This window comes from Pistacia vera, unplaced genomic scaffold (assembly GCF_008641045.1).
Source record: "Pistacia vera cultivar Batoury unplaced genomic scaffold, PisVer_v2 Contig190, whole genome shotgun sequence".
Lineage (NCBI taxonomy): Eukaryota > Viridiplantae > Streptophyta > Magnoliopsida > Sapindales > Anacardiaceae > Pistacia > Pistacia vera.
This window is the reverse complement of record NW_022195991.1, coordinates 255,707-283,185: the sequence shown is the minus strand read 5'-3', so window position 1 is coordinate 283,185 and position 27,479 is coordinate 255,707. Positions and strand designations below refer to the sequence as shown.

Here is a 27,479-nt window from a genome sequence, read left to right as displayed (position 1 = left end):
AACGGAGACCTCGAATCAACCAACTGTGAGATCTAATCTTTATTTTAGTGTTCAATTTTCGTGTTTGAGTATTGATGTTATTCTGTGCATATGTTTAGTAATTTGCTGTTATCCCTCCAACTTGTAAGCATTAGGGTTAGTAATTTGCTGCGTCAGGAATTAATAACCTTATGAAGAACATTCACCTAAATTAAATACAACCGCTTGTGTTGTGTTGTTTTCTTCATCGATCTCTCTAATTCTTAAGGCTACCACTAGATTAAATCTTGAGCGCTTGTCTAGGGTTGTTTATTGGTAAGATTAATTAAGAGCGCTTGTTTCCTAATTAATTAAATTAAGGAGAGTTAGGAAAATAGTTCCAACGTGAATATTCAATTGTAGAATTGATTATTTTTGCATCAATGATCAGTTGTGAGATTTCGATGGTGGATGTTGACGGAGACCAAGTTTCGTTATATTAATTGATTTCGAATTGAACTGTTTTTGTTTTTTTTTTTTTTTTTTTTTTTTTGGTTTTTGCTAAGAACGTTTTCTGTTTTACACAAAACCCCCCAGCTTTGTTCACATAACATCAAATTCGGCTAGACACTCTTCGTGGGATCGACCCTTGCTTACCCTATTTACAGTTCAGTAGTTAGGTTCGGAAGGTTTTAATTCTGGGTGCCTACGACAGCACGGCAACTACACTCATCAACAGAGCCTTTTGCTTATTGACAAGCAGGGGACAGTTATATAGCAAAGTGATCTCTCTAGTCAGACAACAACTCCTTTTTATTTCACATTTTTTCATAAAATATAACATTACTGGTATCAGGACAACGAAAAATTCCCATGTCTTCACAAAGTAGAGTCTTATCTTGAAGCATCAGATCCAAAGATTCCAAAGTGAAGAACCATTACTAGCACCCTTAATAGCCATAATGTTGCTATTGCTTGATTTTGCTTCAATATTCTTCATCAGAATACGTAGCAATAATAAAAATCTAGGCAATAGTAGAGGACACATGTCAGCAATACTAATTTTATGTAATACAAACATGTGTTCTATAGACAGGTATACCACTGATCCACAAAGAGAATGCACATATGCGTACGAACACACACACAATTATATATGTATATATAAACAAGTAACCATCCATGAGTATGATCATCAACACTGATTCTGAAGTTGGACCTAAGGTTTCTGTGTAGTATCTGCTCGGTAGTCTCCCTAGTTAATTTCCTGCTCCGCGATGAGGTATGTAAGATCCACTCACAAGAATTCTTAATTGGCAATTGATAACCACAATTATACACTGAGTTTTTTATACTATTCCTATTTCTAGTCAAGCCAATATTGCAGAATCGCAATAAGTTGTTGGTGACAAGTTTATTGAAAATGTTACAATAGCAAATAAGAGGGTTTGGTTCGTACTTTGTTTGCGTCTGGTGAGCCGTGGCGGCATCTGGCGAGGCGAGGCATGGCGTGGCGGCATCTAGCGAGGCGGGGAAACAACGATTGCAGTTGGTTTGGCGAGACGCGGCGGCTTTCGGCGAGGCGTGGAAACGACGGTTAGTCTCTGGTTTGTTGGCATCTGGTGAGGCGTCGCAGCATCTGGCGAGGTGTGGCGCGGCGCGGTGGTGTTCGGTGAGACATGGAAAAGAAGATTCGAGTTTGGTTTGTTGGTGTCACGGCGTGTAATGAATTTGGGATGGGATCTGAGAAATTTTGGGAAATTTTGAGACATTGACTATGAGATGAGAGGTAGAGAATGAAGGGATTTGCATTACAGTGAATGAATTTGATTTAGGGAGTCGATTCAGGAAGTGAAATTTGAAAAAAAAAAAACAAATATATAATTTTTCAGAAAACTGACGTGGTAATTAAGTGATGTGGCAGGTGAGGTGTCATTTACCACATCAGTTAGTACTTAGGGTTGTACAATCTCATTAGTGGAGATAGCATTGCTCAATTATATATAGGCAACGGCCTCAGCAAATTTAATTGCCCTGTGAGATTACTAAAATATCATTTCATCTTAAAAGACGAAAATGCCCTTCTCACTTTCTTATCCTTTATTTGTCTTCCATGTATGTGACTCGAAGGCTTCTCATCATATCGACAGTGAGTAGTATCGTGATTGGCACTCAATCATTCGTCTCACTAAATACAGACCAATATTGACCTCTAGCAAGACATCATGACCACTCGATAGATTCGGATTCAGCGAAATAGCTACCAATCAATGATATGGTTATCGGACAATTAAATCCTTTCATCATACATTATCTCATCAAGGTTAAGGTACATAAGTAATGTCAACCTCAGATATTCTTAATCTCTGTGTATTCGGTTATCAGACCAATTACCAGAATAGATTGGATTAAGCTACAACTCAATCCCATTGTGACCATAAATTTAGTGTCATTGCCATTTACCGAATTGCTTAGTGAGATAATTTCTAAATGTGTAAAATACACAAGAATAATGTACTATTTTTCCTTCACTAGGTTTATTGGGTTTTTTCCTAGTAAGGTTTTAACAAGGCATATTCTTTGTGTAATGGACATCCAAGGGGGAATGTTATGAATAAATGTGGATGTTCCTTGCTATTCTGTAACTTCCCAATCTTTCATTTTCTCTAACTCTTGAACCTTTCAAGTTTTACAACTTCAAAGCATTTTATTAGTTTTTAATTTCATTTATAATATTTCATAATCTTAAGGTTATAAATTAGGCATGGCAACGAGCCAGGGTGGGGCCAGAGACCCCATTTCTTGCTCTCAAAATGATTTTCCACCCTACCCAGTCCCTGTTATGGGGATGGCTCATTAATTCTACATTAACATCAATTATATATATTATTTATGTATTATAGGGGGTATTACAGTATAATATATATATATATATATATCATATATATATATATATATATATATATACAGAGGGGGAGGGGGCGGCGGGGAAAGGGCACCCCCATCCAGCAAAAAAGGGGCAACTCGCGGCAGGGCAGGTCCCTAGAATTACACAAAACTTAGAATAGAAAAGCGTTAGTTCTATTTCCCCTTAATCATCTTCTCTCTTTTCTCTTAGTTTATTTATAACATTAATTAAATAAATAAAAAAATTTTATTCTAAATATATTAATTAACCTCCTTGGTGCCAAATATACTTCGAGCAGTTGTTTAGACTCATGTCCACAAAGTCACCATAGATAATAATGAGCACAGTAAAGTGGTTCTTGTGGGCGCATTGCGCATACCCGAAATTTGTATCTGCAATTTAACGTCCTTCAATTCACCCATCAATCTTTACAATTACCAATGATCTCCACCGCCAACGCCGCTCCCAACTGGCTCGACCGCCTACGCTCCACCAAGGGTTTTCCCACCGGCGACAATCTCGACCTCGACCATTTCCTTAGAAACAACGATCATGACACCCCAAAACCTAACTCGTTTGAGTCGAATCTGTCAGATTGTAAACGAGTTGTTGAAAATGGAGATGAAAAGGAAGAAGAATGGTTGGGTATAATGACCAATGTCCTGTCGGACCTCTTCAACATGGGCGAGCCCAACCCGAGATTTAAAAAGAGTTGCAGGAAACAAGCGAACCCAAAGTTGTGTTTGGTTTCGACAGAAGATCAAAGTTCGGGGTGTATGCGAAAAGCCGAAAATGCCCCGGTGGAGATTGAGACAAAGAATATTGAGATTGAAGAGGATGGCGAGAGAGAGCTTGTGGGGTACTCCAGAAACGAAGTGACAGTTATTGATACGAGCTGCGCGGAATGGAAATTTGAAAAATTAGTTTTTAGAAAGAGAAATGTTTGGAAAGTGAGGGAAAAGAAAGGAAAGTCACGTGTTATTGGGAGGAAGAAGAGGAAAGCAAATGGGTGTGATGGAATTGTTCATGCCAAGAAAAAGCTTAAGCTTTCCAATGGAGCTCCATCAAAACATGTAACACTCTGAATTTTCTTCATTTTTTTTTAATTCTGAGCACTATTATATATCCCAAGTTTGCATTGACATTGCTCATTCCAGAAGTGAAGTATGTAATGGCATAATGTAAGGGTACGTTTGGTACTGCTTCTTCAAGTGAGCTCATGGATGAAGAGCTTATTATATTAGAGTTTATGAGAGGGGAGCTTTTGTGAAAAACTTGTTAGTTGTCTAGTCAGGAAAATGTAAAAGAGTTTTTTAGTATTAATTTACCAAAAGAGCTTTAATATAAAATAATACATCAACTCAAATTTATAAAATAAAATTGGGATATCAAAAACAGCTTGGGGGGGAGCTCAATTGATAAGCCGTAAACTAGCTTCTCTAAAATCCTAAAAGCACTTTTAAAATGTAACAAAACATTTTAAAAAAGATCCAAAAGTCTTTATAGCTTTAAATAAGCTCTTTCGGTCCATAGATAAGCCCAGCCAAACAAGTTCGGGATGCAAAATTTGTAAACAAAATTGAGAATAGATAGCATTATTCTTTTTTATCGATGATTGTAACTTGTGATACAAGGGTATCATATTAGTTGAATACTGTTGGTTTTGGTGGTTGTATACGTTGTTATGAGGAGACAATTACTTGGACATTCTTGAATGAGTGAGTTTAACTCTTTTAGATGTTTTCTAGTGCTCATTATTTTCTGTTTAGCCTGCTTGCTGTATTAGATTACAGCGATTGTTTATCAACATTATTGTTATCTCTTGGTGGTTTACTTTTCTGTTTGTATTCATGTTGCTTTCATTTGAAATTTTTTCATTTAATGTTGATGAAGTTTTAATGGCATAAATCCTATTTTGACTCATCGAGTTTTTAAAATTTTATGTTTGAATTCATTGTTATATGTTTCTGAATTTTTTCAATTACTGTAATCTTGACATATGTTTTGATGGTGAAATTTTAAAGTGTTCTTAAACATGGTGGCTAGTACCAACACCCTTGTCTGCCTATTAGAATGTCATAAATATGCATCAGTATGACGAGGACCAATTACCTCTAGCGATATTATGGTTCTAATGTTTCAGAAGCTATTAGATCCAATTATCCTTTTTGCTTTATTTATTTACTATTATTATTATTATTATTATTATTATTAGTGGTTGTTATTCATAATGAAAGACTATATGCCACATAAACATTGTTGAATAATATTTTATGGTCAAGCTTTGTGGGTTTTTGTGCCTGTTTACTCCTACTTGAAATGCTTTAATTATGACTGAAATTTATAATTATGATTTTGGAGAGGACTAATCTATAATCAATGTTATTTTGTGTGGGATATTTGAAGTTAAACATTTAGTGACTTTAAACATGTCAATGCTTTTGGTTGTACATATCTCAATACTTAGATACTGATTTGCTTAGCTAATAGCTCCTGATTCACTTCCTTGTTTTTATGATCTGTTTTGTTGATATGCATCCTTGCTTCAAGCGACACCATGTCTTTTCTTGACTACCTTTTGTTTTCTTAAAATGAAAAAATTTCTGATGGATTATTTGTCTTATCTGAAATGTCATTGGAAACTCTTTAGTAAGTTGAAGAGGTGCCTGTTAAACTGTTTAACATCTAGAATCAATTATTATGCTTTAGCTCATAGTTCATTTAAAAGACATCTTCCAGTTGTCTTTAACTGACATGAGCATTGTTCCTGTTGCAGTGACTAGATTTCCAATCTCTAAATTTGTTTAAGGTTCTTTATCCTCTCAAGATAATCCAGGTGTTGACCGTACAGTCCCTTGGTCTAGAACTATTTATTTTAACCTTTTTTGCTTGAAATAAATTTTCTTTTTGGTACTTTGGTCTTGCTTCAGGTGATTCCACAAATCATACATAGGTTTAAACCTTTTGCCAAACTTAGTTGTTTGTGCTGGACTTATTTTTGTACACTTTTTCCTGTACTAAGAACATATTTGCACCTTTTTTATCGGTTGCATAAATTTGTGTCGCCTTTGCATCTAAACTAACTGTTGCACTATCTTTATTGACAATATGGTTGGAGTATCCTGATGTTTCATTCTATGAACTGTGATTAGTTATGTCAGGAAAGGTGCTAATTAGCATTTGTTTCTGCTTCCTCATGCAGGAAGAGAATCTTCATNGTCAAATTTATAAAATAAAATTGGGATATCAAAAACAGCTTAGGGGAGAAGCTCAATTGATAAGCCGTAAACTAGCTTCTCTAAAATCCTAAAAGCACTTTTAAAATGTAACAAAACATTTTAAAAAAGATCCAAAAGTCTTTATAGCTTTAAATAAGCTCTTTCGGTCCATAGATAAGCCCAGCCAAACAAGTTCGGGATGCAAAATTTGTAAACAAAATTGAGAATAGATAGCACTATTCTTTTTTATCGATGATTGTAACTTGTGATACAAGGGTATCATATTAGTTGAATACTGTTGGTTTTGGTGGTTGTATACGTTGTTATGAGGAGACAATTACTTGGACATTCTTGAATGAGTGAGTTTAACTCTTTTAGATGTTTTCTAGTGCTCATTATTTTCTGTTTAGCCTGCTTGCTGTATTAGATTACAGCGATTGTTTATCAACATTATTGTTATCTCTTGGTGGTTTACTTTTCTGTTTGTATTCATGTTGCTTTCATTTGAAATTTTTTCATTTAATGTTGATGAAGTTTTAATGGCATAAATCCTATTTTGACTCATCGAGTTTTTAAAATTTTATGTTTGAATTCATTGTTATATGTTTCTGAATTTTTTCAATTACTGTAATCTTGACATATGTTTTGATGGTGAAATTTTAAAGTGTTCTTAAACATGGTGGCTAGTACCAACACCCTTGTCTGCCTATTAGAATGTCATAAATATGCATCAGTATGACGAGGACCAATTACCTCTAGCGATATTATGGTTCTAATGTTTCAGAAGCTATTAGATCCAATTATCCTTTTTGCTTTATTTATTTACTATTATTATTATTATTATTATTATTATTAGTGGTTGTTATTCATAATGAAAGACTATATGCCACATAAACATTGTTGAATAATATTTTATGGTCAAGCTTTGTGGGTTTTTGTGCCTGTTTACTCCTACTTGAAATGCTTTAATTATGACTGAAATTTATAATTATGATTTTGGAGAGGACTAATCTATAATCAATGTTATTTTGTGTGGGATATTTGAAGTTAAACATTTAGTGACTTTAAACATGTCAATGCTTTTGGTTGTACATATCTCAATACTTAGATACTGATTTGCTTAGCTAATAGCTCCTGATTCACTTCCTTGTTTTTATGATCTGTTTTGTTGATATGCATCCTTGCTTCAAGCGACACCATGTCTTTTCTTGACTACCTTTTGTTTTCTTAAAATGAAAAAATTTCTGATGGATTATTTGTCTTATCTGAAATGTCATTAGAAACTCTTTAGTAAGTTGAAGAGGTGCCTGTTAAACTGTTTAACATCTAGAATCAATTATTATGCTTTAGCTCGTAGTTCATTTAAAAGACATCTTCCAGTTGTCTTTAACTGACATGAGCATTGTTCCTGTTGCAGTGACTAGATTTCCAATCTCTAAATTTGTTTAAGGTTCTTTATCCTCTCAAGATAATCCAGGTGTTGACCGTACAGTCCCTTGGTCTAGCACTATTTATTTTAACCTTTTTTGCTTGAAATAAATTTTCTTTTTGGTACTTTGGTCTTGCTTCAGGTGATTCAACAAATCATACATGGGTTTAAACCTTTTGCCAAACTTAGCTGTTTGTGCTGGACTTATTTTTGTACACTTTTTCCTGTACTAAGAACATATTTGCACCTTGTTTATCGGTTGCATAAATTTGTGTTGCCCTTGCATCTAAACTAACTGTTGCACTATCTTTATTGACAATATGGTTGGAGTATCCTGATGTTTCATTCTATGAACTGCGATTAGTTATGTCAGGACAGGTGCTAATTAGCATTTGTTTCTGCTTCCTCATGCAGGAAGAGAATCTTCATGATGACAAGGGAGACGAAGTTAGTAAAGATGCATCAGGATCAGATGGCCTTAGCCAAGTTCCTAAAGATAGGCAAGTAAAACGGCGAGCCACTTTAGTTTCTTTCAACGTTTTTTGCAATTGGATTTACAGTTGGACTCATCAGAATTTTTTTTTTTTCTTAATCAGGTTACAGGTTTCAAGAGTACCCAAGAAAACTAAAAAAGGAGGCTCATCCGATATCCTTATAAAAGGCATGCCTTCAAGGAAGAAAATGGGAGCAAAAAGTCTAAAGAATCGAACTCCTGAGATTGGATTCGAAAAGCATCAAGCTGTTTGCAACAAAGCTCTATCTACTACCTTCCCTGGGTATCGGGATTAAAGATGAAATCAGATTACGGACCTCAAACCCATGGCATGATTCTAATTGTCTTCGCCTATGACAAGTGAAGTGAATTTGTTGCCAGCCATTTCTTTGTAATTAATATTTTTGCTCAGAAGGATTTCACCGTAATAATATTTTGTTTTTCAAGTGGATGTGCACTGTTAATATGCTGGTTAGAGATTCCTGACTGAAAATTAGAATGTTAGTATCGATCGAGTTACTGAGTCTTTTGGCACAGACGAAGGTCGAGAAAATCAAGGGAGGACCTTATTTTATTTTTTAAGCATCAATCAAGAGGTTAGGTTTTAGTTTGTTGATGAATAAGATTGTCGGAATTAAAAATCTTGATATTAAGGAATGTCATAGACTCATAGGTAAATGAAATAAACCCCTAATTCTGTTTTTCAAATTTAATCTATTAAAATAATAGAAATTGTTTTATTAAAATAATAAACTGTTTGGCAGGGTTGTAATTATCTTATTTGAATTACCCGCAAGCCGTAGTTTGAATGTGCAGCACTCATTTGTAAGTAAGGTTATCCAGTAGGACCATTTGAAATGGTTTCTCAATTCATCATGTTTTCTCCCGCTTCTCCTCTCTCCTTTCTCTCCCAAACAATTATTTCCCCAACCAAAATTTACTCTCTTAATCCCCATAAATGCTTGTCTCTCACTAAAACACCAAGAACTGTTATTGAGCCCACATTGAGTTTTCGACCCACCAATACCATCTATTGCAACTGTCTCACTTCGCCCATTAACCTTCTTTCAGAGATTGAAACAGGTAATTCTTTCTCGGAGGCAAATTCTCAAACACTTTATGTACATAATATTCAACTGCTGTTTTCTTGACACAACGTTTCTTGTTTTGTTTTTGTTTCAGTTACATTCTTTCAAGAATTTGGATTCAGTGAAAAAGAAACTGAATTACTTTTTAAGCAGAACCCCACTCTAAGATTAACATCTTTTGATAATATACGTGACCGCATGCTTTCTATGCAGTCTGTTGGACTCAAACGAATTGCACTTTTTCGAGTGATTAGTAAATCCCCAAATGTATTAATAGCGGAGGAAATTGATACATTGATATGTTTTCTTCGTGACGATTTGGGAGGAAAGATTGAGCCACTGCAGATTGAACGCCTTTTTGTTGGAGCAGAAACAAGATTTCTGGTGGGGTTTGATCAAAAAGTTCGACTTCTCGGGATTCCTCAAGAACAGATTGTTCACGTTCTCAACAATGTTAATTTAACTAAGGCCTTATGTCTCAAGTCAATTGAAGAAATTGAAAGAACCATTGCTTTCTTGAACCCCTTTGGTGGTTCTGATCTAATTGTGAAGCGTCCAAAACTTCTTAATTATGATTTGGATACTCAGCTGCTTCCAAGAATTAATTTCATCAATAAGCTTAGTCGCGGTGATGTGGATGCCACAGGTACTGTCTTGCAGAAATTCCCTACAATCTTGAGTTACAGTGTGAAGCATGTAGAAAATCATGTGAAGTTGTTGAGGTCGTTTGGTGGACTAAATGATGAGGAAATTTTCAAGATTATTCTTGTGTTCCCTGGTATGATTAGTGCTAGTAGAGAAAGGAAATTACATCCTAGAATAGAGTTTCTCAAGCAATGTGGCTTGGATTCCAGTGATCTTTTCAAGTTCTTGACAAAAGCCCCATTGTTTCTAGCCCTATCCTGCGATAACCTTGCACATAAGCTTGCGTTTTTGGTGAAGATTGGGTACAAATATAGAACGAAGGAGTTAACCGCAGCAATGGGAGCTGTGACCAGAACAAGCTGTGAAAACATGCAAAAGGTGATTGGAGTATTCTTGAGTTATGGGCTATCTTTTGCTGACATTCTTGCCATGAGCAAGAAGCACCCTCAGATACTGCAGTACAGTCATAGTTCTTTAGAGGAGAAGATGGAATATTTAATAGAAGAAATGGGTCGCGAAGTCGGAGAGCTATTGGCCTTTCCTGCATTTCTTGGTTACAAGCTTGATGAAAGGATTAAGCACCGGTATGAAGTAAAAAGGAAGACTTTAGGTGAAGGAATGTCAATCAACAAGCTGTTAAGTGTTTCGGCAGAGAGATTCAAGACCAAGGAGAGGAAAACTTAGATTCATATTTGACAAATTGATGGCTGCACCATTTTATTCTTTAAGGCTCATTTTAATTTTTCACCTCAGGCATTTTGGATTCATAACTAAAGTTAATTCAGATTGCAGCCTGGGAAATAAGCCCTCCAAATGAAATGGTCACAGCCCATTTTGGCAAGATTGGAGCTTATACTTGAGGAATCGAGTCAAGTACAAGCTTGGGGTGAGCCTACTGAAGATGGTTCATAATACATCTAAATCCATTAGAGAACATAATATTTCTTTCTTTGTTGTACTAGTGCTCCACAATGTGTATCTTTAAAACAAGGTATGTTTGAGATGTCAAATATAATGTCCTCAATTTTCTTCCTCTTTCTTCCATTATTCCCATTTCTTTTTCTCTCTGTGATAACGAGATCTCCTATCAGAAACTAGATTAAACTTTTTCAAACGTTTGAGACTTTGTACACCGTGTATGAGCTCAGAAGTTCAATGCTGGAAGCACAAGTTCTAAAATCAGCTTCATGACGTGTAGGCTTAATCCCATTACCATGTGATGTTAGGGTGGCCAACGAGTTGTTCTGCTGTGTTGAAACTCAGGCTCGTGACACTAGGGACTCCTGATTATCATCAGTGAAAACATATTTGGCCAGTACAAGATCAAGAAAAAAATAAACCTACATACACATAACTGTACTCTCTTTGTTGGTTACCTAAATGCATACACTTGCCAATCCATTCCTCTTAATAAAAGAGTTGATAATTGTAAAGGTTGCATGGTGATTACATTAAATTTTTCCTCATCTTTCTTCTTTATACCTAGATCGCATGGTGAAGAGAGTGTTCGATAACCCTGCACATAAGCTTCTCTTCTCATTTTACAAAAATTAATCACCCCAAACATGTTCATATATGTCAAAATTTCGTATATGCTTCATTTCAAAAACTGTATTGTTATGCGCTTAGCTTGCCTTGGCCTTCATGTACACCAATGCCAGTAGAAACTTACACAAGGTTTAAAAACATCTGTACTGATATATCTGACAGAAATATCTCCTTTCTAGCTAATTTATTCTGCCAATGAGGGTTCTCTTGCTGGTTCAACCACCAGGGGCTCTAATTTCTCGGCTTTACCATTTCCTCCTTTAGGTATAATAAGACCGTAACCTCCCTCTTTTCGTCTATACACAATATTTATCTCACCTGGAGCCAAGCACACAACATTTATTTAATCACTATTAAACACTTTACGCAGAAACAACCAAATGGGAACAATAAGTTCATACCAGTTTCTTCATTTCGGAAACCATAGAAGTCATGATCAACATTTTCCAGCTGCTCGATGGCTTCGGAGACAGTCAAAGGAGGCATTTCAAAGTACTTTGTGCGAACAATCTGTAAGATAGGTTCAGGATTAGTGTCTGCCAGAGATGGCTTGCCTAGATATGCAGCTGGATGACTTTAACACCAGCAAACACAAAAGAGAAACTTATGTCCCTGAGTTCATCTCCATCGATGCTCAGACATGAAGAGACAAATTAACTGTTGACCATCATTTGAAAAAGGCCATATGAATGCATACACTTTCACTGTATTATGATCTATAAATGAGAATTGGCATAGTATTGACAAGATGGTGAATGACAAAAAGTGTCAAACTATCATCATATTATAAGCACTATAATCATGGTTCATTCATTTTCAACTTCCATTTTAACAAGCAGCATTGAAATTGAAAAAAAAAAAAAAAAAAAAAAAAACAGTTGAATAAACTTTTGTAGAATCACCAGAAATTTCATGGAAACTAACAACTAACAAGATGGTGAATGACAAAAAGTGTCAAACTATCATCATATTATAAGCACTATAATCATGGTTCATTCATTTTCAACTTCCATTTTAACAAGCAGGAAAAAAAAAAAAAAAGTTGAATAAACTTTTGTAGAATCACCAGAAATTTCATGGAAACTAAAAAGATGGATTGAAAAAATTGGACGAAGAACGTTTGAGAACAAGAAGTAACACATTGTCTTAATATTAGAAAAAGAAAAGATATGAATATTACATGAAACTCATGTAAGTGCTCTGAGGATAGAATAGGCTCTAAATAATTGAAACATTGATATTTAAAAACTCCATAAAGGGGTGGGGTGGCAGGAGGGGAGAGGGAACAATGATTAAACCATGAACAGCCTTGTGAAAGTAGACATGCAGCACAATATACCAAAATTACAAACATATAACTGTAACATACATTGGCAGCCACACATTGACAATTGCAAGGCTGAAACCAAGAAAACAGTAGACCAAAAGCATGTTAAGTTCGTCATTTGGTGGAAACAATAAACAAAATCATATATTTAGAAGACCTATTTCTCTAAACCAGTCAGAATAGAATTTTCATTGATAATGTCAGTATACTGGCAACTGGAAACTTACAAACTTTGATCCGATTAACAGATTTTAATTTAGGCATTTTCAAAATGGTTAACAACATTACTTCTAAGATCAAATGCACTCTAATTCATATGATAAAGAGAAAAAGGTACCACACATCATTACTAAATACTAGTAAATGACAATTGCACTTTATTTAATGTTATGTGAGTCTTGTAGAGAAAAGCTGGGAAGGAATAACACCAATAGATGTTGGGTGTAAAGAAAAAGTAGATAACTACCTCATCAACCAAGTCATTATCCTCTTCTTCTTGGGATTGTGAATCCACATTATCCTCTACTACTTGAGCCATTGGCTCCCTAACTTTGAGTCTGTTGAAGCCCTTCATATGCCGACCATGGTCTGATTCCTTCTCCTTAATCTTCCTCAACTTCCTTTGAATGACTGAAGACACCAAATCTATACTTGCATATACTGTCTCAGCATCTTCTTCCGCACGAACCACTCCATGCTTCTTTGTAAACAAAGTTACCTAAACAACACAAACAACAGCTGATTGGATTCAAGCAAGCCCAGAAAAGTTAAAATCTAAATGGAAATAGAAATAAAATAAAGGTAGTGACTTTGGAGACACCTCACATCGACGAATCCTTGGACCTCTTCCAAGCTCTCCACCTCTAACAGATAACCTTACATCAACTTCCCTCACAAGATGACTATGCTTCTGAACTGCCTTCCCAACCTTCTCTTCAACATGCTTTTTAACTGTATCTGTTAACTGTATTCAAACAGGCACAACGTCTCCTTTTATACTCCAATGTAAAAATTATTACTAATTAGAAACTGAAAATACATATGCTAGCTCCATTTGTTTAAGGGCTTCATAACGTGGCACAAGAAGAGAGAAATATTTTTGTGATATCAATGCACTTTATTTAACAACAAAATACATTTTTTGGTATATTGAAACCATCAAATTTTGTTTCAACAAAACCCTTTGCACTTTATTAAACAACAAAATACATTTTTTGGTATATTGAAACCATCAAATTTTGTTTCAACAAAACCCTTTGCTTATTTTTCATAACTTGTTTACAAAATATGGCTTAAGGTGGTGCTATAGGTACCCCTAGAAACATTCTTTCACCAAAATTACTAAATGCACACTACACCAGAATTCTTAAAACGATATTCTTCATTAATTTTCCGCAAAATTTTTCATTTTTATTATATTTTCAATTAAAAATCCACCATAATCTATTAGTCTGTGTTAGAATTATAAGTATATATAAAGTAGAAATTTAGAATATGGGTGTAAAGAATTGAGATAAGCTTCAACATTAACAAAATTAGAATATTTTATCTTCATTTCCACATAAAAGTAAAAAATGAAAACTGCAGTAAAGGGTCACCTCAAGATTTTTGCCTTGAATGATTAATTTGACGGAAGTGAGAGGACCATCCCACGACATTCGAACAGGGAGAGATTTGGAGTTAGCAAGTGTATTTCTGGGTATGAGTTTGAGATTGTTTTGAGTAAATGGGCTCAAGAAGAAAGATTTCTGAGACAATACTGTGGCGAGTTGTGGTTTCGAAGAAAAAGAAGGTGCTGTTGAGGGTGAGACAGTTAAAGAAAGCTTCAACGAAGTTAAGAGAGTAGCCATTGTTACAGAAGAGAGTTCAAATTGTATGAAAAATGAAGAGAAAAGAAAAAAGATGTAGAAAATAAGAGAGGGAGAGAGAATTTGGATAAGCACAGTGTCAGATTTGATTCTTTGAATCAATATATCTGGCCGTTTGTGTAATGGATAATTTTGGAGTGAACCCGCTCTCTCTGTGTCTCTCCCTCCCTCTCTCTCCATTATCTTGCAAGGTCCATGAAATTGAGGCCCATTCGATCTCCATTTGTATTGTACATGTCCAGTCCACTTTAGTTCAAACTTAAATAGACTTTCCTAGGAATTCGTTGGGTGAAAGTTCCCTTCTTAAATTGTTGGGTGAAACAATGAACTTATGAAGTTCGTTAGACAAAAAAAGAAATTTTGATATAAGTTCTATGTAAAATTGATGAAGTTTGAAAAGTTTGGAGTGATACTTAGATTATTAGTTTTAGGTAGAAGGGTAAAAAAATGTCTTTTTAAAGTTTAAAGATATTCATGTTAGGGTTAAAAAATGTCCTTGACCCAAATAGGCCCAAAGACGAAGACACCTTCAACAAAGCTCGGAGCCATAGCCCAATTCTGATTGGGCTTGCAACAGTGTTTGCATATTAGGTCCGCTCAGCACACCTACCTTGTTGCTCACTACTTGAGCCCAATCAGTAAAGGCCTCGATTCGTTTAGGCCTCATCATCAGCTTGTCTAGGCCCAAGCTCTTTGATCCAAGATCACCTGTTGGACCTAGGGCTTATTTAGACCCCAAGGTTGCCTATTTCTTATTTCGGTATTATTCGGATTCTACTGAAGAGATCCATTACTATCCTAAATCATCTAAGATCCATATCTTAGACCAATTAGGACTCTCTCTCCTACTAAGGTAAAGGAATCAAAAGCTTTCCTATTCACTAAACCTCAACCTTCAAAGTACTCATAGTCCTATTAGGACTCAATGATCCTACAGTTGCTATTTAAACAGAGGCCAACCCTCTCACAAGGGAGAACACATTACACCTTCTAACCCGGTAGCTCTCACTCTTGGGAACCTCATATCATTGTCGTAATTGTAGTCTCTGACTAGACTTTTGGTAACCTTCTCTTCCCTAACCCTTACTAAATTAGCCTCATTCAACCTTGTTGACTTGAGCGTCGGAGTGCCTACGACAAACACCACCCCAGTGTTTTCTGTTTGCTTCACGCTTGTTTTCTTGCTTGTACAGGTACAACGGATTGCTGGTGGCCTCAATCTCATGGGATCAAACCCTCTTTCCGTAGCAGTAGATTTTTTGCATCTACAATTTGGCGCCCACCGTGGGGCCTTTGGCAATCATTCGTCTTTCAAACCCTACTTCGCAAGGAAACTTTCTATGCCTGAAAATTCAGATGACACCAATCCTGGTCTCGAGGCCAAACTCAAAACTATGATGGCTCTTATGCAACAGCATTCAGACAAGGTGGCGACACTAGAAGCCAAGAACGCTACCATTCAGACCGAAAACGCCTCGATCCAGGCCAAAAACTAGTCCCTGAAAGAAAGGTGAGTCAATTTTATGACCTTGAGCTTCAGCCTTGTCAGGTACAACCCAATCGTTTCCATGCATCGGTTCCGTTCATGCAGCCTCCCAGACTCTGGATCATAGACTGACCGCCTCAGATACTAGATCGCGTCAACTCTATTTAATGCTAGTGGACGATTAAGCCTAGAATCCAATTGAGCGAGGAGTGCCAACAGAGCCACTTTCGGTCAACCCACTACAGGCACGAGATCAAGACATCCAAGTAACTGAAAGCCCACTACGAGAAGAGCCACCCATCCTTGCCATCCCGCCTCATCTCCAACCAGTCATTCCTACCCAAACCCCACTCGGCTTGACTTATCCCCGCGGGCGAGCGGGCTCCCTAACATTCAATCCACCCCGCTCGAGTCCATCCATCCCACAGATCGAGCAACTCCCAAATAACCTCTTTCACCATCCATGTAGGCCGAAACACCCGATCAGTCACAGTGGGAACCACCTAACCTAAGGGAATGAATGAATATCCAAATTACCAAACGGCACACGATGGAACGATTCACCAAACTACCCCACGTGACTTGACACAACGAAACATGCCGAGTGTGAGTCATATGTCGAACCAAGCCAACCAAGCCAAACTGGTGGCCTTCACCTCGCCCATGGAGCAAATATTGGCCAAAAGATTAACCGATATAAAGGCAATGATGAGGCGTATACCTGGAGTGCCAATCCCAATAAAAAAGAGTCAACCTCACAGCTATGTTGATTCACCCTTTGTGGATGCAATTGCACTAGCCGAGATGCTGCACAAATTCAATATCCCCAGCATGAAGCCTTATGATGGCACAACCGACCTAAATGACCACATATACAAGCAGCGGATGTTTGCCGCCTCAATACCCCGAATGTTGAAGGAAAAATGCATGTGTAAAAGCTTTGGCTCCAGCCTCTCTGGACTAGCCCTTCAGTGGTACACTAACCTTCCAAACAACTCAATCCGCTAATTCGCCCAGCTCATTGACACCTTCGTTGAACAATTCGCCAGCAACAAGAAACTCAAGAAGCTGTCAGCCAACCTATACAGAGTCTACCAGAAGAGGGGGGAACCGTTGAGAGAGTACATCAGCAGATTCAATAAAGAGAAAATCTCCATCCCATCTTGTAATCCAGAGACAAAGATAGATGCTTTCAAAAAGGGGCTCCTCCTAGATGGAGAACTATACAAAGACCTAACAAAACTTGGCTGCACCATAATGAAAGATGCCCTAGCCAGAGCAGTGATTCAGATCAAATGGGAAGAAGACGAGGCGAACCGAATGAGGCATGCTAGATATGATAAACATCACCAAAGGCGGAGTAAAAGAAGGCCAAAGTCCAGATCGTTTGACCCCCGTTATCATACCCTTCCCTGTAACCCAAGCAGAGCCAAAAAACTGTATGATTGCCATCCGACCAGAGCCACATATAGGCCATCCGGATCAAAACAATTCAAGATTCCAGAGTACAACCTTAACATTGAACCAACTCAAGTCGTGGCAATCATAAGAGGGATGAGACTTACCGTGAAGTGGCTAGCCAAGCTCAATCTTGACGCAAAGAGGGACGCGACTAAGTGGTGCGAATTTCACGGCGATCATGGTCATAACGTCGTCAATTTCATCGCCCTAAGATTGGAAGTTGCAACACTATTGAAGAGGGGATATCTCTAAGACCTGTTCGTAGATAAAGGGAAGAATACAGTTGGCCAGAGAAGCTCGAAAGAAACGTCTTCCTCTCCACGAGAACTAACAACAAAGGGGTTCTACTCCATTATCTCTAGAGGGTTGGAAATCAGTGGGGTGAGTTATTCCTCTGCCAAGTACTACGCTCGAGCCAGCCATCACCTAGAAGTCTGATCCATCCAACCATCCCCTTAGACGTATACCAACCAGATCATTCAGTTTGAAGACGATGAGCCAATCACCTTAGCCGCCCCTTATCACGATGCTCTGGTCATCTCCTTCCAGATCGCCAACATCCTGGTCAAGAGAGTATTCGTAGACGGGGGATCCTCGGCAAATATCCTCTTCCTTGAAGTAGTGAAAGCCAAGGGATTGGATGAATCAAACATCAGCAGACGGCCAACCATCCTAGTCAGGTTCAGTTCCGAGTAGAAGTTTACCATCGGAGAAATCACTTTGCCTGTCCATGCCAACGGAGTCAACAAGCAAACCATCTTTCTAGTGCTTGATTGCCCCTCACTATACAATGTCATCTTGGGTCGACCTTGGATCCATGACATGCGAGCTGTCCCATCCACTTTCCATCAAACTATCAGGTTTCCAACAAAATTGGGAGTAAGAGAAATCAAGGGCAATCTTAAGGCCTCTAGAGACTGTTATAAGAATGCCTTCAAAGGCAAAGGTCATACTTCATAGCAACTACAGTCCCATCCAACCCTTCCGATCGAGCTAAATCAACCATTCATAGAAGAGTTGGATGAATTGTAGATACATTCGGACCACCCCGATCGAAAGACCCAAATAGGCTCTCGCCTCAAGCTCGAGATAAGAGAATGACTTATAGACTTCCCCAAACAAAATCAGGATTGCTTCGCTTGGACCCACGCAGATATGATGGGAGTCAGCCCTGAGGCAATCGTCTACTACCTTCAAGTAGATTCGGACCACCCTTCAGTGAGGTAGAGGCAAAGGAAGTTTGCGCCAGAACGCAACCGGGTCAAGAAATTGAAAAGCTATTGAGTAACAGACTGATCAGAGAAGTCTATTATCCCGACTGGCTAGCAAACATGGTGGTCGTGAAGAAAAAGAACAAAAAATGGAGGGTTTGCATAGACTTCACGGATTTGAACAAGGCATGCCCCAAGGACTCCTTCCCACTCCCACATATTGACATGATGGTCGATGCGACAGCATATCACGAACTCCTAAGTTTTATGGATGCCTTCTCAAGGTACAACAAAATTTTGATGCACCCAGACGACTAAGAAAAGACAGCTTTCATCACGGAGAAGGGAACCTATTGCTACAAAGTAATGCCTTTTGTTCTTAAGAACATTGGGGCCATCTACCAACAGTTGGTCGACAGAATGTTTACTGAACACCTTGGAAACACCATGGAAGTATACATTGACGACATGCTTGTTAAGTCCTTTATGGCCAAGCAACAGCTTGACCACCTCAGCCAAGCATTCGCCATCCTAAGGAAATACAATATGAAGCTAAACCCAACCAAGTGCTCGTTTGGGGTCTCGTCAGGAAAATTCTTGGCGTACATGGTGACTCAGCATGGGATAGAAGCCAACCTTGACCAAATCCAAGCGAACCTCAACATACTTTCACCAACTTGCATCAAAGACGTCTAGCGCCTTACAAGGCTAGTAGCTGCCTTGAGCCGTTTCATCTCCAGATCCGCTGACAAATGCCACCTCTTCTTTGCCACACTCAAGAAATCCAAGAAATTTGAGAGAACCCCCACCTACGAGGAGGCCCTGCAGTAGCAAAAAAGGTACCTAACCTCTCTCCCACTTCTTTTCAAGCCCGTGGTTAGGGAAAAGCTCTACACCTATCTGGTGATCTCGGAGACAGCCATCTCAGCAGTGTTAGTCCGGGAAGACCATGTGAAACAGCTAGCAGTTTACTATGTAAGTAAATCACTCCTTGATGCCAAGACACGATATAGCCAGTTGGAGAAATTAGAACTCGCCCTCGTCCATGCATCCAGGAAGCTCAGACCATATTTTCAATACCACTCCATAGTCGTCCTCGCCTCCTTCCCGCTCAAAAAAATACTTCATAAGCTAGAGTTATCAGGCCAACTCACCCAATGGACAATAGAGTTTAGTGAGTTTGATATATCCTTCCAACCATGCACCGCTATCAAATCCCAAGTGTTGGCAGACTTCATTGCTGATTTCACTCCTAACACTACCATCCAGGCAGAAAAGGAGTTATTATGCATGAATAGTGGGTCGTCTGCAAAGTGGACTCTCTTAGTGAACGGCTTAAGCAATGTGAATCGAAGCGGGCTCAACATTGTACTTATTACACCAGAAGGGGATATCATCTAGCGGGCCATACGGTGTGGGTTCAAGTGCACAAAAAATGAAGCAGAATACGAAGCCCTTATCGCTAGACTCTTTCTGGCCAAGGAGATTGGAGTAAGAAAGCTGGAGGTAAAGTCTGATTCTCAACTCGTAGTCAACCAGCTACAAGGCACCTACAAGCCCGAGACTCGAAGATGACAACTTACTTGAACTTGGTCAAAGAAATATAGTCTTCCTTTGAAGAATTCTCTATCACCCAAGTCCCAAGAGCAGAGAACACCCATGTTGATGCCCTTAGCAACCTTGGCTCAGCCCAGGCTTATCCCAATCATCCATCCCATTATTGTTCCTCTAATGGCCAGCCGATTGGAAGGAACATCCAACAAACAAGTTGCCCAACCCGAAAGAGCCCAAAGAAGTAATAGATGTCGAACCAGCTGACTCTTAGATGACCCTAATAATCAGATACTTGGAACATGATGAGCTTCTAGCAGACAAGAATTAAGCACGCCGCCTGAGAGTAAAAGCTACAAGATTCACCATATACGAGGGCTAACTCCTTAGGAAGTCATTCTCTGGCCCCTACCTCAAATGCATAAGCCCAGAGGAAGCCAATTATGTTCTCGTCGAACTCCATGAAGGCGAATGTGGAAACTACGTAGGAGGACGCAGCCTTGCCCGCCGGGTGATCACCGCTGGTTACTATTGGCCAACTATACACACTGATATTATTTCAAAAATTACTAAAGCAATTTTTTCTTTTTCATGATACTTTTTCTATTACATTATATTTTAGCAATAGTCTTTTTCATGAAACTTGACATGTTTAGTACGAAAGAGTCATACAAGCTTAGTTCATTTTAGGTTTGAATCATGATGATTCAAGACTTTCACAAACACACTAAGTTTCAGTTGCCTTATGATGTACTTTAGTGGAAACAAAGTCTGACTAATGATCATAAATGACTAATGGTGAATAACGCAATGGACTTAAGATCATGTATTATTCTAAAGCTGTAAGTCAATAGAATTAGCTGTTAATAAGAATTGGACATGACTAACAACAATGATTGTTCGAAAACTTCTATCTTGACCAAGAAAGAAAAATAAAACTGAAAATTGCAACATTATGTGCATTTGTGTGTTTGTGATTGGCTAAGATCTTGTAAAATTGATTGTTAGGATCTATGATAGTTCAAGTCAAAGAGGTTGAAGGAAACTTTAGACCACATGAGTGATGATGATCTAACGAGGAATTGAATAATGATAATTTCAAAAACCATGAAGAGTATTTATGTGATCTAGTATGAATTCTCTAAGACTATGTTTCGAATTCGATGAGAATCTTTGTGTGAGAAAGAAATTTATCTAGGGAGAAAATTGAAAATTTTTATTACTTCAGGATTGTTTAATATTTATTTAAATTTGTTTAGTATGCATAGTTTATGTCTCTGCATTTGCACCCCTATTTGATAGCAGATTAAAAAATAGAAAAATGGAAGTTGCCTCTTTGAAGGATGTGCCGTTCTCTTTTCCGCTTTCATCCGCTATAGGGTGTAGGAAGGTACGGACGACTCCTGCAATAAGCAAAGAAATCATAAGATTGAGCGACATTTTAAAGCAACTGCATATTTCAAAAGCTTAATCCTTTAATCTTACGCTAGCCGTTTCAATCTTAATGTCTTTGGTCTAGTCCCAATGGGTACACCTCTCCCTTCGCCATGCGCCTGCAACATCCTAGAAATTGTTGTTGCACATCCAAACTGTTGCTCCTCCCCCCCGCCTTAGCGAAGACAGGGATGGCCCTCGTACATCCAAGCCTACATTGTAAAAAAACAATCCATATCATAATTCAACACAATATTATAAAAAATATAACAAAAAGCTATTAATATTTACCTGCATTGTGATCGTGTTTCCTACCATATGCAATATGTAGCAAGTATACTAATCGCACAAGTAATAAAAGATGAGCAAAGTATCGTTCCCACGGGATTGTTAGCTAAGCACTAAGTCTACTAATGTTATCAGTTGAGCAAATGACTTCTTTGAGATTGATGGGAGCTAATTGCAATTAAACTTAACATAAATTTTAAACTAAAATTTACTAAGAGGGCAATATTAAAACACGGATAATCAATTCAAGTAAAATAGGTAGGGTTTTGACTTCATTTGGATTTTATGGGTTAAACTTAAAAATTACACTACAATCACTTCATACGCAATGGTTGTAAATCGAACCACTAAGATGTTACATACCCTCCGGGCTATGTTTCCTATTCATCCTTATTAACCTTCCGCACCCACAATTTGAAGATTAACAACTCCAACTCATTAAGCAAAAGAATCCTAAAATGATTTCATTAATTCTTGAATCTATCTCTAGCATCCAAATTATAATGGTGATTACCCAAGAAGCATAACATGACTCATTTTCTCAATCTCATCATGTTCATCACAATATCCATTAAAACTCAAAGTAAACACACAACAAGCATTCTCATATGAAGTAAAACAATCAAACACTTAACCCATTAAAATCCAAACTACAATCAAACCCTAACCCAAATGGTTAGTTCATAGCTAAATTAACAATACAAAAGCGAAAAACAGAAATAATCAGTCACATAATGAAATTGAGATAAAAGATAAAATCTCCCCAAAGACGAATCCCTAGTTAGAATCGAATCTTCACCCTTGTTACAATCCCAATCGCATCAAAAACTCATCCAAAGAATATGTAAAAGCTGTTTAACCTAAAAACGAAGACCCCTGGACAAAAGGCTTAGTTTTCCTTTTATACCTTGCCCAAAAACTGCACAAAATGAATTGTGCATTTAACAAAACTGCAATAATGACCGTCGCCGCGGCGAAGAAAGAACAGATCTAGAGCATCTAGCGTACTTCGCCGCGGCGAAGGACAAATCTTTGCCAGGCGAAGCTATTGGATGTTTCTGAAATTACGAACTCCACTCTGCTTGCTTTCTTCATGTCCTTCTTCTATTTTCGATGCTCTCCTTTTGGAACAGCCTCATCGTGCTTATCTTGCTTCAGAACTCTCCTAATTCTGAGATCCGCTAACTTTTGAGTCAAAAACTTCAATTTTGTCCTTATGCATAAATTGTCCATTTTAACCTGAACCACAGAATTAAAGAATTAACAATAATTCAGGTCAAAATGCACCAAAAGTACTTGAAATCCGAATAAAAAGACAAAAGAAAACTGTATAATCCACGGATTATCACATTGCCCACAGGAAGCCAAACATTGTACGTGCTTGGTTTTTCCTTCCCGACCCATTGGGCTTGCTTTAAACACCACTTCTGGTTTTTTCAGGCTGTTGATGGTTCGCTCCAATGAATTCCGTCCCCACGGATAAGAATTAAAGACCTCCAGTCGCTTGCAACAACAACCAATCCTTCTCAACATTTTGTTGAGTCACCAGCCAATGAGATTGAATGTAAAAACAATAGCAACACACTTTATCTTCTCTCCATCATTAAACCAAACTGTTCTAGCCTCTCCTCTAAACCGTGTCCTGTAATAGACTTTGCCCCTGCAAAACCTTCTTACGAAACCTTATGGCTCCCGGACTCGTCCTTATTGCCTCTGCCTCTGCCTTATCTGGTACTTCCCTGCATCCTAAGCCCGTCACCAAGCATACTCCATCATCCAAACTGTAGTGGCTTTCCGTCCCCACGAACCACATTTCTTTTTTTTTTTTTTATTGCATTTTTACTGAGTGCAGCAACATTTAATGCACTCCCTGCCCCCAAAATGCATTTTTTCAGTTTGTTCCGATTCTTAAAATTGACCGACAACAAGTGCGCACGAAAATCTCTTGCACCATGCCTCATTTCATCTAAAATGTCCCTTATTCTGTCAAAAACATCCCACTCGACCTCACCGTCACCCTTGCAGGGAAGTAGGGTACCTTCTCACTTATAAGCTCCACTCGTAGTCTCCACAGTTTACGGTCCGCACAATCGGCAAAATCGTATAAACAAAATGTCAGCAACAAAAATAAACCAAAACAACTAATAACAAAATATCAACAACAAAAATTCCCACTGTAGTCGCTTAAGCTATTTCGGATCGCTTAGAGATCTTGATTCTGCCTCGTGCAAGATCGCTTAAGCGATCTGAAATCGCTTAAGCGACCAGATGTAACTGAAAGAATCTCTTAGCGATACAAAAGATCGCTTAAGCGATCTTATATCTATGTTTCCTTCCAAGATCGCTTAAGCGATCTGAAATCGCTTAAGCGACCAAGAGTAAAACTGAATCAATCGCTTAAGCGATCCTTTGTATCGCTTAAGCGATCATGATGTGATCATGAGTAAAACAGATTAATCGCTTAAGCGATACAAAATGATCGCTTAAGCGACAGTACACAATATTCCCAAAACAACGTACCCTTCTCTCCGCCGGCCTCCTCCTCGTCGCCTAAACCTTGAACGACTCTCCTGGCTTGAATTCTCACCGGAATCCTTCTCCCTAATTCTCGTTGACTCCTCGTCTTCAGAACCGTTTGCCGATTCTTCCTCTGTTCTTGTGCCACCGGCGTCTCCTCTGCGTGTGGACCACCTTCACTGATCGAATGATCCACCGAGCGCCATGACACTTGTGCACCGGAATTAGGATTCGAAGTGGCACTGGTGTTCCTCCTCGTTTGGGTGTCAGCCATGGTTTTGGATTGAATTTGGTGTCAAAGTTTGCAGTTTCGATCGAAATGTGGACTGTATCGTCGAATCGCACAGATTCCGTTTAGGGTTAGGAAATCGATTTTAGGGTTCAAGAATCGATCGAAAATCGTGACTATATCGCCGGAAATCGTGACTGTATTCGGTTTAGGGTTCAAGAAATTGTTTTAGGGTACAATTTACAGGTTCGATCGGAAAAAATTGCAATCTCCCTTTGATTCAAGAAATTGCTTTTTGCCCTAATGAATTTCATTAAGCGAGGTGAATAGGTGGGGCTTGTTTTGAGAAATTTCAAATTTTAAAAACTTTCATTATTTATGATTCGGCCCATATATGTTTAATCTTTTCTTTTTAACCTATTTTATGTGTTTAATTAATCCTAACTATCCACGTCATCTTTTCTATTAAAAAAATGAAAAACATTTTCAAAGTCATTTTCTTAAATTGAAACTTGGGATGGCCGGGCAGCTAAATTTTCTCGTGTGAATGTGCAGCCACTCATTTGTAAGTAATGGTTATCCAGTAGGACCATTTGAATATGGTTTCTCATTATCATGTTTTCTTCCCTTCTCCTCTCCCTTTTCTCTCCCAACATTATTTATCCCAACCAAAATTACTCTCTTAATCCCCATAAATGCTTGTCTCTCACTAAACACACCAGAACGTTATTGAGCCCACATTGAGTTTTCGACCCACCAATACCATCTATTGCAACTGTCTCACTTCGCCCATTACCTTCTTTCAGAGATTGAAACAGGTAATTCTTTCTCGGAGGCAAATTCTCAAACACTTTAGTACATAATATTCAACTGCTGTTTTCTTGACACAACGTTTCTCTTGTTTTGTTTTTGTTTCAGTTACATTCTTTCAAGAATTTGGATTCAGAAAAGAAACTGAATTACTTTTAAGCAGAACCCCACTCTAAGATTAACATCTTTTGATAATATACGTGACCGCATGCTTTCTATGCAGTCTGTTGGACTCAAACGAATTGCACTTTTTTCGAGTGATTAGTAAATCCCCAAATGTATTAATAGCGGAGAAATTGATACATTGATATTTTTTCTTCGTGACGATTTGGGAGGAAAGATTGAGCCACTGCAGATTGAACGCCTTTTTGGAGCAGAACAAGATTTCTGTGGGGTTTGATCAAAAAGTTCCTCTCGGGGATTCCTCAAGAACAGATTGTTCACGTTCCAACAATGTTAATTTAACTAAGGCCTTATGTCTCAAGTCAATTGAAGAATTTGAAAGAACCATTGCTTTCTTGAACCCCTTTGGTGGTTCTGATCTAATTGTGAAGCGTCCAAAACTTCTAATTTGATTTGGATACTCGCTGCTTCCAAGAATTAATTTCATCAATAAGCTTAGTCGCGGTGATGTGGATGCCACAGGTACTGTCTTGCAGAAATTCCCTACAATCTTGAGTTACAGTGTGAAGCATGTAGAAAATCATGTGAAGTTGTTGAGGTCGTTTGGTGGACTAAATGATGAGGAAATTTTCAAGATTATTCTCGTGTTCCCTGGTATGATTAGTGCTAGTAGAGAAAGGAAATTACATCCTAGAATAGATTTCTCAAGCAATGTTGTTTGGATTCCAGTGATCTTTTCAAGTTCTTGACAAAAGCCCCATTGTTTCTAGCCCTATCCTGCGTAACCTTGCACATAAGCTTGCGTTTTTTGGTGAAGATTGGGTACAAATATAGAACGAAGGAGTTAACCGCAGCAATGGGAGCTGTGACCGAACAAGCTGTGAAACATGCAAAAGGTGATTGGAGTATTCTTGTGTTTATGGGCTATCTTTTGCTGACATTCTTGCCATGAGCAAGAAGCACCCTCAGATACTGCAGTACGTCATATGTTCTTTAGAGGAGAAGATGGAATATTTAATAGAAGAAATGGGTCGCGAAGTCGGAAGCTATTGGCCTTTCCTGCATTTCTTGGTTACAAGCTTGATGAAAGGTAAGCACCGGTATGAAGTAAAAGGAAGACTTTAGGTGAAGGAATGTCAATCAACAACTGTTAAGTGTTTCGGCAGAGAGATTCAAGACCAAGGAGAGGAAAACTTAGATTCATATTTGACAAATTGATGGCTGCACCATTTATTCTTTAAGGCTCATTTTAATTTTTCACCTCAGGCATTTTGGATTCATACTAAAGTTAATTCAGATTGCAGCCTGGGAAATAAGCCCTCCAAATGAAATGGTCACAGCCCATTTTGGCAAATTGGAGCTTATACTTGAGGAATCGAGTCAAGTACAAGCTTGGGGTGAGCCTACTGAAGATGGTTTATATACATCTAAATCCATTAGAGAACATAATATTTCTTTCTTTTGTTGTACTAGTGCTCCACAATGTGTATCTTAAACAAGTATGTTTGAGATGTCAAATATAATTCCCTCAATTTTCTTCCTCTTTCTTCCATTATTCCCATTTCTTTTTCTCTCTGTGATAACGAGATCTCCTATCAAAAACTAGATGAAACTTTTTCAAAGTTTGAGACTTTGTACACCGTGTATGAGCTCAGAGTTCAATGCTGGAAGCACAAGTTCTAAATATCAGCTTCATGACGTGTAGGCTTAATCCCATTACCATGTGATGTTAGGGTGGCCAACGAGTTGTTCTGCTGTGTTGAAACTCAGGCTCGTGACACTAGGGACTCCTGATTATCATCAGTGAAAACTATTTGGCCAGTACAAGATCAAGAAAAAATAAACCTACATACACTAACTGTACTCTCTTTCTTGGTTACCTAAATG

At 38.1% G+C, this 27,479-nt stretch overlaps 3 protein-coding genes and 1 pseudogene across 3 annotated transcripts; 3 read left to right on the top strand and 1 right to left on the bottom strand.

Moving 5' to 3' along the window:
* Positions 1-3,139: 3,139 nt before the first annotated feature.
* Positions 3,140-8,452, top strand: LOC116127385. Its single transcript, XM_031413032.1, has 3 exons — positions 3,140-3,939; positions 7,928-8,013; positions 8,110-8,452. The coding sequence occupies exons 1-3, from the start codon at positions 3,307-3,309 to the stop codon at positions 8,300-8,302; spliced, it is 912 nt and encodes a 303-aa protein (XP_031268892.1). The 5' UTR covers positions 3,140-3,306; the 3' UTR covers positions 8,303-8,452.
* Positions 8,453-8,841: 389 nt separating this feature from the next.
* LOC116127399 (transcription termination factor MTERF8, chloroplastic-like) lies at positions 8,842-10,780 on the top strand. The gene is made up of 2 exons (XM_031413045.1): positions 8,842-9,089; positions 9,189-10,780. The coding sequence occupies exons 1-2, from the start codon at positions 8,864-8,866 to the stop codon at positions 10,421-10,423; spliced, it is 1,461 nt and encodes a 486-aa protein (XP_031268905.1). The 5' UTR covers positions 8,842-8,863; the 3' UTR covers positions 10,424-10,780.
* Positions 10,781-11,084: 304 nt separating this feature from the next.
* LOC116127400 (ribosome-binding factor PSRP1, chloroplastic-like) lies at positions 11,085-14,574 on the bottom strand. The gene is made up of 5 exons (XM_031413046.1): positions 14,213-14,574; positions 13,435-13,578; positions 13,081-13,332; positions 11,689-11,797; positions 11,085-11,605 (listed from the first exon to the last, which is right to left on the bottom strand). Exons 1-5 carry the CDS (start codon positions 14,462-14,464, stop codon positions 11,472-11,474), a joined length of 891 nt encoding a protein of 296 aa, XP_031268906.1. The 5' UTR covers positions 14,465-14,574; the 3' UTR covers positions 11,085-11,471.
* A 1,991-nt stretch (positions 14,575-16,565) lies between these two features.
* On the top strand, positions 16,566-26,790 carry LOC116127290 (annotated as a pseudogene).
* The last annotated feature ends 689 nt before the right edge of the window (positions 26,791-27,479 follow it).